Raw genomic sequence first — 15,723 nt, 5'->3', positions numbered from 1 at the left:
GCCATGCACTGAGAAATGGGAGTCATTTTTTTCAGGGCACAGAGGGGAATCCACAGGAACTGGTTTTCTTTGCCCCTCACATAAAGGTGAGGGAAGCCTTTGGGAACTGTTGCTTCGAAGTGCTCCAGGTCCCCTGAGGCAGTGCCTCTCAAATTAGTCAGTTTCCTTCTCCACTTGCCCTAGGAGGAATGATCCAAGAGTTCCAAAGTGCTGATGCTGTGCACCAGGTGAAGACAGAGCAGTGGAAAGCAATGTTGTTCCCTGGATACTGACAAGAGGGCATCATTTATTTCTGCTGATTACTTGGGAACAGTTCAATAACCAACCCCCTTTATCTTCGGCCATGTAACAGACGGACAGACGGACGGACAGACACCCTGACTCTGACAATTAAAATAATTCCAGAAGCAGAGGGGTCCCTCCCCATGATCTGATATCTGCTTCACAGACCGACAATCTTGATCTTTACAGCTAGGTATTTTTTATTGCACAACAATAATAAAATGCACCCAGCAACGCTTAAGAAGGAGACTAGTGTATAAAGGGAATCAGGGACTAGATGCTGTCATCAAAGGGGCTCTTTCATTGTGGATCCAAAGCTTCCTGGTCCTCAAGCTGGAACAAGGAAAATGGTTTTTTGTCTGTGGTTTGGACAGGCACAAATCCCGCCTCCACTGCCAGGCTGGATACTCGGGAGGAGAACTCAGACACCTGCTCCTTGCGAAGATCAGGCAGGAAGCTGTGAGAAGAGGTGGAGAAGTAAAGAATGAGGGGACAGTACTCAGCGCCCTGGCTAATTTGTCAAACGTGGCTCATTAATTCAGCCCCGGAGCCCTCCCAGAAGACCAGAACACTGGATGTCTGCAACCAGCCCCTCCATTCGGAAAGGTACCAATTGCCACTACCTGCCATTCATTTGAGTACATTCTGTTCATCTGTGCAGCCAGCAACACCCAACTGCTTTCCATCTTCCCAAGAATGGAGAGTCCTTTGATTTCTGACGGCTGATTCTGCCAAATTTCAATAGCCACCAATGCCTGCCTGCTTTTTTAAATGCACCTTTTTAAAACTGCCTTCTGTTGAGTCTGAACATCAGTTCTCCTAGCTCAGTACCATCCCTCTTATGTCTTAGGGCAGAGAAAGATCATTCCAGTCTGCATCCTTTTCACATGCACCCTTTAGACACAAGGTGCAAACAGCAAAAAAGAGGACATGTATTTTTCTCAGAAATAAACACACACACACACACACACACACACATTAAATAGAACACACATTTCTATTCCACATACACCATTAAAATCTGAGACCCATAAAGGCAAACATGACCAGATGACCAGAGATGCCTGGATAAAGTTAACTGGGGTGAATGAGTGGTACCCTATGAGCAGGCCTCTTGGCAAGGATCTTCAAACCTAGACTTCTGTCTACTGCACCTCAGTGGCCCTCTTCCTCTACTGAGAGGCTGGCCTCTTTCTGCCAAGAGAGAATAAAGAAAATAACACTTACTCTGTCAGTTCAACAATGAGAGTGGCTTTTGGGGCTGACAGCAGATTCACATTTGGTTTTAGGAAGTGCACCATGCTGTAAAAGGCAGGAGGAGGTAAGCAGAGAAAAGAATATCTGTGAACTTTACTGTTTTGTTTGCTGATGCACAAGCACTCCTTAGCTCAATTTGGAATTGGTTTAGTAAATATAAGTTTAGGAAAAATGGCAATTTTCCCAAGGCTTCCTTCCTGCATCATTGTTCTAGTACCTTTGGGCAGATGGCACTTCATGCACACACATGACTGAATTCTCCCACCCCGGGGAACTGTAGTTCCTAATAGCAAAGATGAGGGAGAGGCCTTGAAAATTCAACACCTCCACCCTATCCCATATCAGGTATGTGTTTATTTTCCTCTCTCCTCCATCCTTTCCCCTGTTTTGTTTAGTAAATTGCAAGACATTAAACCATGAATCACCTTGAGCACTGCAGAAAGGTGGCATAAACAAACACAATGTTCCTATGAACAACACAGGGGTTTAAGTGTTGACTGTGTAGGTAGAAATCAGATTAAAGAAAGAAAAAGAAACATTTGAGAAAGGGGCCTTCCAGCAGAGAAGAAACTCACCCAACACAAGGCTGCTTGGTTGGGTGACACAGGCACAATAGTTTGCATTAATGAATGCCATCCAGAGTAAAAGGACCTTTTGAAGCAGGCCCAGGGTCTGTCCTGCTGAACGCACAGAACTTCTGAGGGGAAAGGACCCCATAGGCAAGCATTACGAGGCGAGCCGGTTTGTATTCCGTGGGAGGTCGTTTCAAGCTCTGATCATAACATCAGACACACTGATTTTTTCTCTCTCCAGATACTCCAACAGCTCAGGATATTCGCAACCAACACCCCAGTTTTGCAATGGGAAGCATACAAACCCTGGCTCACGTATCTTCTCCACTCCTCTAGCCCAAGTGCCCAATGCCCTCACACTATTCCTACCTGCAAGAGAAGAAGATGAGGTCGAAGAGCTTTTGGTATTTGCATTTGTGATGGAGCTCAGAGAGGCAGTTGAGAGGCAAGAAATAGACTCGGACGTCTTCTGCAGTGGGAGGGCCTATGGCATTGGAAAGACATGAAGGAATGGAGGAGCTGAACAGAAGGGGAAAGTGGGAAAGGTGCAGAGGTGACCTGCAGCTAAGCAGAAAGTGTAAAAGTAAAGCTGAAAACCAACTTTCCAAGAATTTGGAGTCTAGCACTTTCCGCATATCTGTTTTTATATATACATATATAGAAATTCGAATCCAACACATGCAGGTATCTATAGAGCAAGACTATGAACGAAACACACTTTCCTAACTTGGTGCCCTTCAGATGAGTTGGGATCGGATTGGCACTCTCTACTTAGACTGGCAGTGGCTCTCCAAGGAGTCAGGTACCCAGGCCTTTCCCAGCACTGCCCTTGGAGGTCCTTTCAAGTACAGATGCCAAGGACTGAACCTGGCAGTTTCTACTTGCAAAGCACCTGCTCAGACACCGCAACACAAAATGCAGGGAATTCTGAAGTTTAGTGATTCTGAGTGCTGCATTATGAACCTGAAGAGGCAAAAATCCACCTGCAACTCCCTACCCTAGTAGCCACTCACACTGCCCTCTGTTGGATGACTAGTGCAGAAAAGATTTGCAAAGAATTCATTTCAAGTGCTTTAAACATATTTCATTTGCTTTCCCTCTTTTATCCCATGGGTCTATTTATCTGAAGGTGTTAGACTGTTTTTAGGGGCATAAGTGGACTCTGGGGGACGGTGGAGGACAGGAAGGCCTGGAGGAATGTTGTCCTTGGGGTTGCGATGGGTCAGACATGACTTCGCAACTAACAACAACAAGGGGCAGGGAATCATGTAAATGCTTTGAAACCTAAACTCCTGGGGCACAGAAAGATCTAAACCAGCCATAGCCAGATGGACTGGAGTGCAATTCCCAGCAACAGTCATACTAGCTAGAAGCAATGGGATTTCCAGGTCAACACACCTGGAGGGCAATCAAGTGAAACCCACAAATAAAGACTTCTCAGCATCCTGGGGAAGCTTCTGCCTCAGAAGAGTAATGAAAAAGACACTTCAAGGTCCCTAAACAGAGAGTGCTGACTAACTACTCACCACTGGTAGCATCTGGCTGGGGACACGCACCACTGCCACCAAGCTCGTCGCCACCACCGCCTTTGCCCTCTGAGGGTGCCGGTGGGTCATAGCGGGTGTGATAAAAGAGCTCATACAAGAGGGCAGTGACATTATGCAAGGAGATTTCCTGGGCACTCTATGGAGGGAAAAAGCAGTTTGAGTTTTGTATCTGCCCCTCCAGGACGCCCCACACTCACTCCGTTTCCTCATATGACTGCTCTGCAGCTTCCTTATGCCATGCATGTCAATGGTCCTGCAGTCTTCAGGCACAGGGTCCATACAGAAAGGCCTCAGCTGAGCTATGAGCCTGCTGGAAAAGTGCCCTCACTGCATTTCGGACAGATTTACTTGAACCCCTCTTTAACTGAGTTCAGGGGAAATTAGGTTTCCAAGAGAAGCTGGTTTCATCAGTGCAGACTGGCCAGGCTTTGTGCCTGTCAGTCACAAGGCTAGCTCCTCCACCTTCTTGGGATAGTTCAAAAAGAAAAGAGATCGGCAACAAAATGGCTAAACAGAGCATTAAACAAACGTTTAAGCAGCAAAGCATGCAAGTTGCCTGTTTACAAAGTGGGTGGAAGAAGGGACTGAAACGACCGTGTTTGATTGGGAGCCTGTAAATGTGTTCATTATGGAGCAAAGGCCAATGGAAGAGGAGCTCTACCTGTGGAGAAAAATCCGCACTGCTTCCATTTGCAGGGATATCTGAATGCAGCCACAGACTTCCCTCCCCTGCATATAAAGCAAAACTGAATTTCCTGGTGCTCAGCAAAAGGCAATCTTACTTACCTTACTGGGCAGGCCATTGGTTGTTTTCAGCAGCTCAGGATCTTCAGCCTCAATTCCAAATGTGATGTAGGGGCTCGTGGCTATGTCGCCCCAGTATCCCCGAGCTGGCACTGGCTCCCCTTTCTGGGAGGCGAGAAGCCTGGATTAGTTCATTTGGTTTATCATGTCACTATTTTTATCCATACTGGAGTGTCTATTAGGCTCAGAACCTAGCTGAGGAATGGCAGCAACAAAGAAGACCAGGTTGGTAGGGGGTGGGGGGTAAGGAGTTGTACAGAGGAAAACTGACTGGCAGGGAGAAACTCTCTTCCAATTTGCAAGTTTTCCCCTTATGTTAGCATTACAAGACAAACCTGGAACTTGGGTGCTGGCATCTCCAGGCCATGGGCATGAGGCCTCAGCGGCACAAGAACTGGGGACCACAAAACAGATACAGGAGACTGCCTGAGGTCCCAAAGACACATCAGTGCACTTCATTGTGAGGAAGACTTCTGCAAATATCAAGGTCTTTTCATGATGCATTGATAACTCGTACAGACAAACTGGGTGGGGGGGGGAACTGGAACAAGTATTTTATGACAGCGCTGGAAGGAATGGACTCTTGGAAAACAGACCTACTTCTTTAGCTGTGCTCAGAACTGTACCTGCAACTAGAAATTGTCTCTGGATACTTACCCAGAAGAGCAGAGGAAAATAAATTATAAGAAGAATTCCAAGAAAACCCGAATGAGTGGTTGCAAATGAGACCGCCTTTCACAGCACTTTAGAAACATGCCAGCTGCTACTCTGTGCTCAGCACTGCACTGCAGTGGCACGAGGCAGCCTCTGTGGTCGCTGCGAATGCTGTTCTGGGAGATGGAGAAATCAGGGGGCAGCAGGGCCAAACGTGGCACGTGGCCCGCACTTCTCACCCTTGGGTCAGAGAGACCTGGAGTCTCAGCTGTGAAACTCACATCACAATCCTGGGCCAGTCATTCTTTCACAGCCCAGCCTGCCTTGCAGGGCTGTTGTGAAAATAAATGGGGGAGAGGTGGATAAAAACAAACAAGATGGGGGTTGACAGAAAGGATGGTATCTTGCCTGACCATGGGTCACACTCCTTACACCCCATCCCTGTAAAAGAAACAGACACCAGTTTCATACTCGAGTGATGACCTAGCCCAGGCTGTGCAGAATCTCAAGAAAGAGCAGCAGCTCACGTGTCTTAGGAGACGCCCAGATGCCAAGGTCTTGTTGGGGACATCGTAGGTGGCTTCCCGCATTTCAAAGGCCACACCTGTGTCACGCCACTGGAAATACTCACGGAAGTTTATTACTTTGGCCTAGTAAGAAGAAGGAATATAACAAATGCAGAAAAACACAGAATCAGTTCCCAGGCTCCTTCCTGTGTGTTGCAGCAGACTCAAACGGAGCCCCTGGGACTCATTCAGCCACCTCCAGATACACACCCCATGTTCATGCAGCTTCATGGTGAGATCCCAGTCACACACCCCACGGCGGGAGTCATAGCGGGTGCCCAGGTACTGTCGGAGTCGCAGATCCCAGAGCCGCTTGATCTGGAAAGCTTGTGGGTCAGGATTCCTCCAGAACCGGAAGATGGCCTCCAACTGGTCCCGCTCCTTGAACTGCCCATGAAAGAACAAGTGTTTGTTAGTTGCTGGAGCCAATGCTCCTGAATCCCCCTAGAGGGGAGAAGAGTCTAGTGGGTGGAACTGGACAGGAATGGAAGGCATGGCACTTGGATCCTCTGGAAGGACAGACAGAACGAGCCAATAATGTGATGCAGCCGCCAAAAGGCCAAATGCTATTTTGAGATGCATTAACAGAAGTATGACTTCCAAATCATGAGAAGTAGTAGTTTCTCTATACTCCTCATTAGTCAGACCTCACCTGGAATACTGTGTCCAGTTCTGGACACCATGATTAAAGAAAAATGCAGCAAAAATAGAAAGGGCAACAAAAATGATTCAGGATTTGCAAACACTGCCCTGTGAAGAGAGACTGAGAGAACTGGGCATGTTTTGCCTTGAGAAGAGCAGACTGAGGGGGAGACATGATATCCTTCTATAAGTACCTCAAAGGCTGTCACAAAGAGGAAGGGTTTTTTTGCTGATGCCAGAGTGTGGGACACAGAATAATTGATTCAAAATGTGACAACCCACATTCAGGCTAGGTATCAGGAAAAGCTTCCTCTGTCAGAGCAATGCAACAGCGGAACCAGCTGCCTGGAGAGGTGGTGGGCTCTCCCACACTAGAGACATTCAAAAAGAAACTGGACAGCCATCTGAGAGGGATGATGTAACTTGGTGTCCTCAACGGCAGGGGGTTGGACCCAGTGGCCTTCATGGCCCCTTCCATGCTCTGCTCTTCTATGATTCTATGACAATAGGTGGAGCCCAGAACCCAGAAATGCAATGATAGCTCACCAAGCATCCCTCCTCACCTCCCTGTTCCCCAATCAACCTTTTACTGCTGAATTATTTTGCATTTCACCTTGAGGTTAGACAAGTCCAAGGTGGGTAGGTGTGTCTGCTGAAAATCAAGGTCTGTGACATAACGTATAAAGAGGTCTGCCTTCTCCTGCAGGTAGGCAGCTGTCTGGCTTCGAAGCAGCGTGTTCCCCATCAGCTCAAGGAATGTCTCACTCTTCTCTTTAGTGGGAGGAGAAAGAAGAGACATTGCTGGTTATCTTTTAGTAGATGTCTCTCTCCTTAAGCTCTCAGATGATGGGCCTAATGCCCAAATTCCTGGATCCCCAGAAAAGGGACTGAGGCTGTTGACCAGGGTCAGGGTTCGGAGTGTGTGTTTGCCTTCACCTTGCAGCCCCATCTTCTCTGCAGGCTCCAGAGCCAGACTCAGGAACAGCAGCTGCCGGGCCAGGGCCTCCAGATTGTTCTCCAGCACGAAGAACTAAGTAGAGAGAGAAGCAATGAGGGGAACAAGCATTAAACGGCCCCCAGTTTCAGAGGGTGCACAAGGGAATGCATATGAATATAGGCAAAGGATCATATACCAAGTGGGAGCATCAGACCCTCTGAAGCTGCCTTATAACAGGTCAGATCATTGGACTGTTTAGTATCATCAGTGGCAGCTGGCAGCAACTCCCTGAGTTTCAGGCCAGGTTCTTCTCCAGAACCAGCTAGAGCAGGGGTCTCAAACTCAACTTACCTGGGGGCCGCTGGAAGTAGAGTCTGGGTGAGGCTGGGCCGCATCAAGTATTCCACCCCCGCAGTGGTGGTGGGCCGCTCATCCCGCGGCTGGCCCGGGCGCCATGGCACTTTGAAGGCCGCAGGGCCCCTCCCCCGTGCCCCCCCGTCCCGGCAACTGGCCCGTGGGCCGCGAGTTTGAGACCCCTGAGCTAGAGGGACCACTGAATGCACTATGACCATCTGTATGTCAGCAGGTGCTCTGCCAGTGAGCTAAAGCCCTTCCCTACTGCTATTATCTGAATAGCAGTGGCTCTTCAGCCTCTTGGACTGATGGATTGTTTACTCATCCCTGCCACCATTTGATGGTGCAGCTGGGTAATTTTAGGCCCTGGACTTAATGGCCTATCCCTCCCACCCCTGGTTTAGAGGGCCATATTGCATTACAGCAGGAGTGACGCACACAACCAGCATTTCTCGTCTCCAGTCCAACATTCATTACAGCTGGCGTGCGTGCCTGTTTCACAAGAGTGAGGAAAACAACCCAGACAAATAAAAAAAATCTGTGTCAATCCTAATTAAAAGAAAAGAAATCCTCAGGGGATGTGCATTTTCACATCTTAAACCACTTAAGATGCAACCCTGTGTATGTTTAGACAGAAAAAAGATCCTATAATTTCCAGCAGTTTTTAACATGCATAGGATTATACCCTTAAATCATAGCCCCATCATTGCAAGAATAATGTGTCCTGATGCGCGATAATGTATTTGCCTGGAAATAAGTGCAGTTTTATGGTAGAAAAGGCTAATTTATTTTAAAATAAAAAGAATAAAATTATGTAACCACATACGTATTCACCAACTACCCAGAACTATACCATGCATCGAATAAAAAAATAACATGATATGTGAGCAGAAGGTGCTATTGCTGGCCCTGTTTGCTGCTGTCACCAATAACGGTTTCCTCACCAATAAGGAAACACTTCTTGCTTTGCCCCAGAGCCACGGTCATTTATGCAAACTGCCTCACTCTCAGCTGTCACCACCCCACTGGTCAAAACTTAAGGGTGCTCTTTCCCTGATGGAGTAAACAGCACTTTGGCAGGATGAAATATGTACACTGACACAGCAGTAAAACAGGCCAAGCCCCATTTTGTCCTCTTTTCACACTCCTCTCCTCATTTTTAAAGGAACCTAAAGGGACAGGAGGCCTCCAGTTCAGCTTTTAATTACGTCAGTCATGCTAAGTGCAGAACAATCTCAAACGGCAGAAAAGGAGACACACAAAAGCGCTGGCTGCACAAAGCGGTGCTGTTGATCCGTTGGCTGGTGAGGATGGGAGGTTTCAAGGGGCATGGACTTGTGGGAGTTGTCACAGGGAAGCGGGCTCCAGTGATGCCGCATCGGTGATCCCCCACCCACACACGTGCACCCTGGCTCTCCTTGGCCTTCACACCCTCCTTCACAAGTCAGCCCAAGGCCCTTCTGGAACATCAACCCTGACCATGCAGAGCTAAGGGGCTCTTGCTGATAGGCTGCTGTCAAAGCATCCCCACCAGAGTCCTCACATTGACAGGAATTAATTAATGTCACCGTACATTTTGGGAAAGGGAGCAGAGCACCAGCATCACCGTGTCACATGGCCAGCATGAGTCACATTTGGAAAGGGAGCCCAAGAATGCGGTTTGCTCTGATTCAGTTTGACAGAGAAAATGCTTCTTTCCTCCCAAAGGGAGTCCTTTTTCCCAATCATCTCACTCTATTTTAGCTGCTCAGAAAAGACACTTTATGCAGGTGCACATAGGTGCCAGGAGGAACACAAGACCCTTCCAAACTGAGCGTACTTTGTGCCTTCCTTCTCAAGCATTTATGCAGCACTATTTAGAACTTGTGGATACTTTGCAATTTTCATTAATTCACCCTTACAGTCATTCACTTGGCTGGGCAAACAATCTGTAAGGCAATTCACTATTCCAAGAGCTAGGCATAAGCAAGTGGTAGGCCCCAGGTTGAATCTAGTCCTCAAAACCATTTGACCTGGCTTTCAGTGGCTTTACCAATTTTTAAAATTATTGGTTTAAAACATTTTTATTTACTACATGTTAAAATATGCCTTTCTTGCATGTTGCAAAGTAAGGCAGTGTGGCATCGTGGTTGAAGAGCTGGACTGAGAACCTGGGAGATGCAGATACTATTCTTTACAAAGCCGTTAAGCTCCTTGAGTGACTTTGGGCCAGTCACTCACTCTTAACTTGACCTTTTTCAGGTGGTCCTTATTATGGGGAGAAAAGAGGAGTGGAGAAGAACCTTGAAGGCTGCCTTGAGTTTCTCTCAAGAGCCAAAAAAACAGGCCATAAATATAATAATAATAATAAGGCCCCATACATAGAAATCCCACATGCCTTGCTGTCCAGATCCAGGGCTGCTTAGTTTTAGCAAGTCAGCTGCTGCATCTTTCTCTGTTCTGCCTCCTGAACTGTAAGCTATTACTATAAAATAAGGACTGTCTTGAATAATTTGGCAGAAAGATAGCCTATACATGCAATAAATAAATAATATAGGTATCAGTTCTGGCAATAAGCTGACAAGCCTGTTTTCCCTCTGCTTCCTAGACCTTTGAAATTTACCCCACTGAATATGCAACACTAGGATTCAACTTAAAGATTTAATGTAAAATCTTTTGAGAGTGATGGACATGCAAAACTCAGCTCAATATGATGAAGGGCCATCTAGTTACTGCAAGCTAATGGTGCAGAGATCCAGAATATGACATGAGGGCACCTGTGAGCAATGATGGAAAAGGCTGAGATACATAATGAGAACACTCAGAGATCAAGATGCTCTGGAAATGTGGGGTGAAAGGAAAGAGTTACGCACACTGATTTTCCTCTGTGGCCATAGGTGTGTCTGACTCAAAGTCTTGAGGATATGACGAGCATCTATCGATCCTACAAGTAGGATGTTCATTTTAGGGACATCTTCCTGGGACAGCTGAAGACATTCCTTAGGAGCCAGATCTGTAGGGAAAGCAAAAATGGCTCTAGCTTGAGCTGTTAATGCTCGATGCCAGTGGTGGTGAGTCTTTTAGAGACTGAGTGCCCAAACTGCAACCAAAACCCCACTTATTTATCGCAAAATGCCAACACTACAATAAAACCAGAAAACTGAGGTTTTAGTTTGGAAAAAGCAACTTACAGCCAGTCCAAGCAAATATATATATCCTTGACATATATTGACCGGCCATGTGAAACCTGGGACGAGTCACGGCTAATAAGTCACGCCTGGTGCCACTACTCCTTTCCGAGAATGAGCATGGCCCCTCTGTGCGCGGTTATCTGATGCTCGGCTGCCGGGGCAATGCAGGGGTGACTTGGCTCGCGTGCCAACAGAGAGGGCTCTGCGTGCCCGAATGGCACACGTGCCATAGGTTCACCACCACTGCTCTGTGCTAAAGGCAAATCCTCCCTTCTTACTAGGGAAGTTTACATGCTCAAAAATGTCAGAATAAATCCAGAAAAATGCTGATGCTGTAGAATGCATAAAGATGTACAATGTGCAAATATTTTCCAGAAATCATTGGGTGCTTCCAGATACCAGGCTTCTGGTGCTGCAATCAGAAGGTACCAGGCAGCATTCCCTCTTTTTCCCCATTAACAGATTTTCTGCAGTAAGAATATGTGGTAAGAAAATACTGAAGGTTTACAAACATAAGACAACAACATCTAGCCCCCATGTAAAAAGTTCTGAATGGGGCAAAGTGATGACACCATAAAAGCCTCAACTGCAAGCACCCAATATTGTAAGATTTTACATGGGAATGATGGGAATGAAAGTTGCTGTTCATTGGGACAGCTATTTCTCTGGATTGGCATCTTTACCACCAACCTTGAGATGGTATATGTGCCTGAATGCAACAAGTTTGCTTCCACAGTAGGTTTATTGCCAAAACTATGTATGTCTGGATGTACCTTAAGCAAAAGAATAAAGACTGGAGTTTTTTGCTGACCTGGACATATACAAATGTAGCTCTACAACCATGAGAACTAGAACTCCTGGTTTTTCCATTTCAAACTGAAGCTGGAATTCTCAGGGAAAAAAATTCTGCACCAGAGTGTAATGGAATCATGGAAGCAACCCCCTAAATCAAGAGCATGAAATGTGTGGCCTTGCAGGTATTTCGGGATTGCAGTTTCCATCAGTGCCAATCATCATGGCCAATGATAAAAGCTGATGGGAGTTGCAGTCCAACAAGATCTGAAGGTCCATGTGCTCTCCATGCCCTTGATATATCTTAGCATAGCCTATATGGTTGCTGTTTAAATCAAATATCCCTCATGGGGAAACACTGGGCTTTTGGTTTCAAGTGAAAGATAGCATGCACAAAGGTCCTGTCCCAGTGGTATCCCAGTAGCTAGGGAGGAAATCTTGAACGGACTGCTTCTTATTCCCCAAAGCAGCTCCATTTCAGCGCCAGGCCTACAACAGAACCAAAAACCATTTGACCAGCAGGACAAGAGGGCAATGTCTCATAATACAGCAGGCAAGCAAAGAGGAAAATATTCAGAAAACAAGCGATACCTACATATGGATTGCAAGTCAAGTGCTGGAGAAAAGCCCCACCAGGCTGTGGTGCCAAAACCATTGCCACTACCGACTGCTGTCATGGCTGCAAAGAAACTGCAAAACAGACATAGTAAGAAACACACACTCACAGTGTGTAGGCCTCACATGCTGTCTAACCTCCCCTATATTTGCAAATCATTATACACCCACTGTCTTCCATACTCTTTATTATCAGTGTCACAATTCAATTCAGAATATTTGGAGGCAGCCAAGTGGTCTGAATACAGTATTACTATTACACTGACAAGAAAACTAATGTTACCCAAAAACATGAAAGGTGACACATTTTCCAAAAAGCGGCCCAGCATGCCCAAGAGATTCAGACCTCACCCATGGAATTTCAACTCATTCTCTTACATCTCTGGGCCACAGCAAGTTCCAAAACTGTGATGATAAAACTGCTTTCAACCGCCATTCCTCATGTGCTTGTCCCTTTGTTTCGAACCACACGCTCTTCTACTCCTAATCAGTTCACTTCAGGCAATGTATTACTGGCATAGCAAGACACACAAGCATAGGATGGATACATCTCTCTGCTGTTAGTTTCCAAGAAACAAGGAAAAGACTGGATATGAAATGCACCAGAAAGAATGAAGAGGGAGATAGAAGAGAGCATGAAATGGTCTGAAGCATTTTGCCATTCATACAGGATGAGGGTTATGGATTTGGAATAGATGTCAACTCCAACATACCAAGTCGAATCCCCATCATGACCACTGGCAGGGATTGAAAAGGATCATCCTTTCACTTTCTAACTCTTTAGTTGAGGTTCAGTCTGGCAAATAAGTAGAGTACTGAAATAACTCAGACATCCAATTGTTAACAAGCTTGTGCTTTAAAAGTGCAAGCTTCTAGTGTTCAAGGACTAAGCTTAAAGGGGCAAAGAAAGTCCCAGAAATCACAAATGTGCCTGTTTCTTCTAACACAGGTTTTCATTCTGTATCACAAGCTGTTCTTGAAATTCAAAAGAAGTAATCATGCAGAACGGGAGAAATATTCTTCAAAAACCGAGGCAGGGAGGAAGCACATGTAGGACTGTGGTCCATTGTGTTAGAAATATTTATTTAAATGTTTTGTAAGGCCTCCAGTGGCAAAGGAGAGATATCTTGATAGATCAACTCCACTCCTGTTCCTCTTATTGTACACCCACATAATCTATTTCTGCTCCCAATATATTTCTGCAATTTGGACTTTGAGCAAGATTCAGCATGAACCTCAACAGCTCTAGATAAGCTGGCCTTGAATGTATTAGGCACAAATAAGTTTTATACCCAATAACCTCAATAAGTTGAATTGATTTATTGAGTCAAAGAACTGAATAACATTTTCAGTTTATCCTGCTTGTAGTGATTTTTGCAAAAATTTTGCTTTGCTGGCAGTACAGTTAGAAGCTACCCCCCCACCCAAAAGGAGAAAACTGAAAAATAGTAATTTAGTGACAGAATTAAATGCATTATCTGGGGAATCTAAAAAAAGATATAATTCTCTGCATTTATAGCCTGACTTTCTCCCATTGTAGAATTCAAGGTGGTTCCCAGGTTGTTTCCACTTGAAACACTGACCAGATCCAGCCCTACTTGGCTGGGGGGCGGGGGTGTCCCCTCATGTGCTTTCTGTCCATTCAGTACCTACATATGGGAATGGACTACAGCTCTGTAGATACAGATACATGCTTTACATGCAAAAGGTCCCATCTGCAGATAGCGCTGAAGGGGAAAACTGCCTGAAATCTGGAGAATTTCTGCCAGTCAATACAGACACAATTAGCTAGATGGCCTGAAAGGTCTGAAAGCATATGGCAGCTTCTTAGGTACCTCTATTGATTCCTCTACACATCTCTTTCAGGGTATGATGAATTAAAACACATGAGACCTGTAACAGAATCTCATGGTTTTACTTTTTCAAAGCTGATGAGGACATGGTTCTAATGGCTGGCTATTCTTTTCCCCTAGTGCTATTTCTCCACTTTCATCATGGAAATCCCACCTGGCTGCTCAGTAGAACACAGGCTTTGTATGAAGTTTCCACATTGAGTCTTTGGTCTCTTCAGTTATAAAAAGATCTAGCAATGTTAAGGACTTGAGATCCCCCCAAAAGCTACTGCCTGATGTTCCAGACAATTCTGGGCTAACTGGACAAATAACCCACCTGCAAACCTATGCCCACATACCCAGAAGTTCCAATGAACTAAATGAGACTTACATCTGAATTGACATATTATTATTATTATTATTATTGCATTTTTATACTGCCCATAGCCAAAGCTCTCTAGGCAGTTGACAGCAATAATCATAGAATCATACACTCAAGTCACCCATCCCACTTCTGCCCAGGCCTGACCCTGCTTAGGCAGGATCAGGCACTTCAGGCATATGTAAGATTGTGCTGTTAATCTAAGAATGTCAGTGAGATGTAGTGATTAAAGGTGTGGGACTGAGACCAGGAGATCTGGGTTCTAGTCCCCACTCAGCCATGGAGCTACCTGGGTGACTTTGGGCCAGGTACAGACTGTTGGTCCAAGCTACCTCAAAGGCATGTTGTTGGGAGGAAGGAAGTAGGAAGAGGAGAATTGGTAGGAAGAGAATTATGGTAGCCACTTTGAGTTCCCTGAAACATTGTAGGATATAACAAATAATAATGATAAAAAAATACAGCCTATGTAGGTCAGTTTTTTCTGAGGGTGGCTCCATCCTCATGTTGATCTACAAAGCCATTAAGTCCTTGAAGCAATAATTACCACAGTCCATCCTCCTCCCTCTTTCCCGAGCTTCATCTTCCCATCACTGCACTTATTTTGGGTTCAAATCCCCCACCACCAGATTTATCCTTGTTCTACTTACAGAAAGTTCGCAACCCACTGCCTGTTACTCTAGCACACAAGCACACGCTGCTTCTGCTGCTGCTCGATTCCCTCGCTTCACCCGGTGTAGATATACCCCACTTTGGACCTACCCCAGTTGGCACTACCATGCTGAATCCACCCCTCTTCCACGGAACCTTCCTCCCTCCCGTTCATTTTATGCTACCCACACTTTCTCCTTGGTCAATTTCTCCTCCAAAAATGGAACCGCTGCACTTTTCTCAGGGTTACTACTCCCCTCCTCCGGCCCCGCAAAATAATCGCTCTCCCTGCTCCCCTAGCATTTCACCTATCCAGCTCGTCGCCGCCGTGATAGACAGGCTTCCCGTACAATCGGTCGTGCAGCGGGACAGTTGGCAGCCAATAAGCGCACGCATAAAGGAACATAGGGGCGGAACTCCAGACTGCTAGCGACGCTATCTCCATGGCAATGGGGCCCACTGTGAGACGGGCGGCATGCCAAGCCTGGATTTTCCTGTGTCTGCGATCCGCCCCGCCCAAAGCCCTCCCTTTTGGGCAAAGCATACCTTCTTGTTGCTGCTGTCTAATCCATTTCGCTAAATGATGCTCTTGTTTCATCTTCTGACAAGGCCATTACCTTGGGTCAGGTCTCCCCATCCAACATTCACGTTTTATAGCAGCCTTCCCCA

The 15,723-nt window shown here is 46.1% G+C and overlaps 1 protein-coding gene across 1 annotated transcript; it reads right to left on the bottom strand.

Annotated features, from left to right (window-relative positions):
* Positions 1 to 582: 582 nt before the first annotated feature.
* On the bottom strand, positions 583 to 12,254 carry DNAAF3 (dynein axonemal assembly factor 3). Its single transcript, XM_044447717.1, is given in 12 exon segments — positions 583 to 739; positions 1,510 to 1,584; positions 2,481 to 2,595; positions 3,638 to 3,794; positions 4,445 to 4,567; positions 5,644 to 5,766; positions 5,893 to 6,069; positions 6,938 to 7,095; positions 7,261 to 7,354; positions 10,468 to 10,593; positions 11,064 to 11,079; positions 12,169 to 12,254. Coding segments are annotated over 12 exon segments (1,407 nt in total).
* Between the last annotated feature and the right edge of the window lie 3,469 nt (positions 12,255 to 15,723).

Source organism: Varanus komodoensis, unplaced genomic scaffold (assembly GCF_004798865.1).
Source record: "Varanus komodoensis strain SLA01 unplaced genomic scaffold, ASM479886v1 scaffold53, whole genome shotgun sequence".
NCBI classification, from domain to species: Eukaryota; Metazoa; Chordata; class Lepidosauria; order Squamata; family Varanidae; genus Varanus; species Varanus komodoensis.
This window is presented reverse-complemented; position numbering and strand designations above follow the sequence as displayed.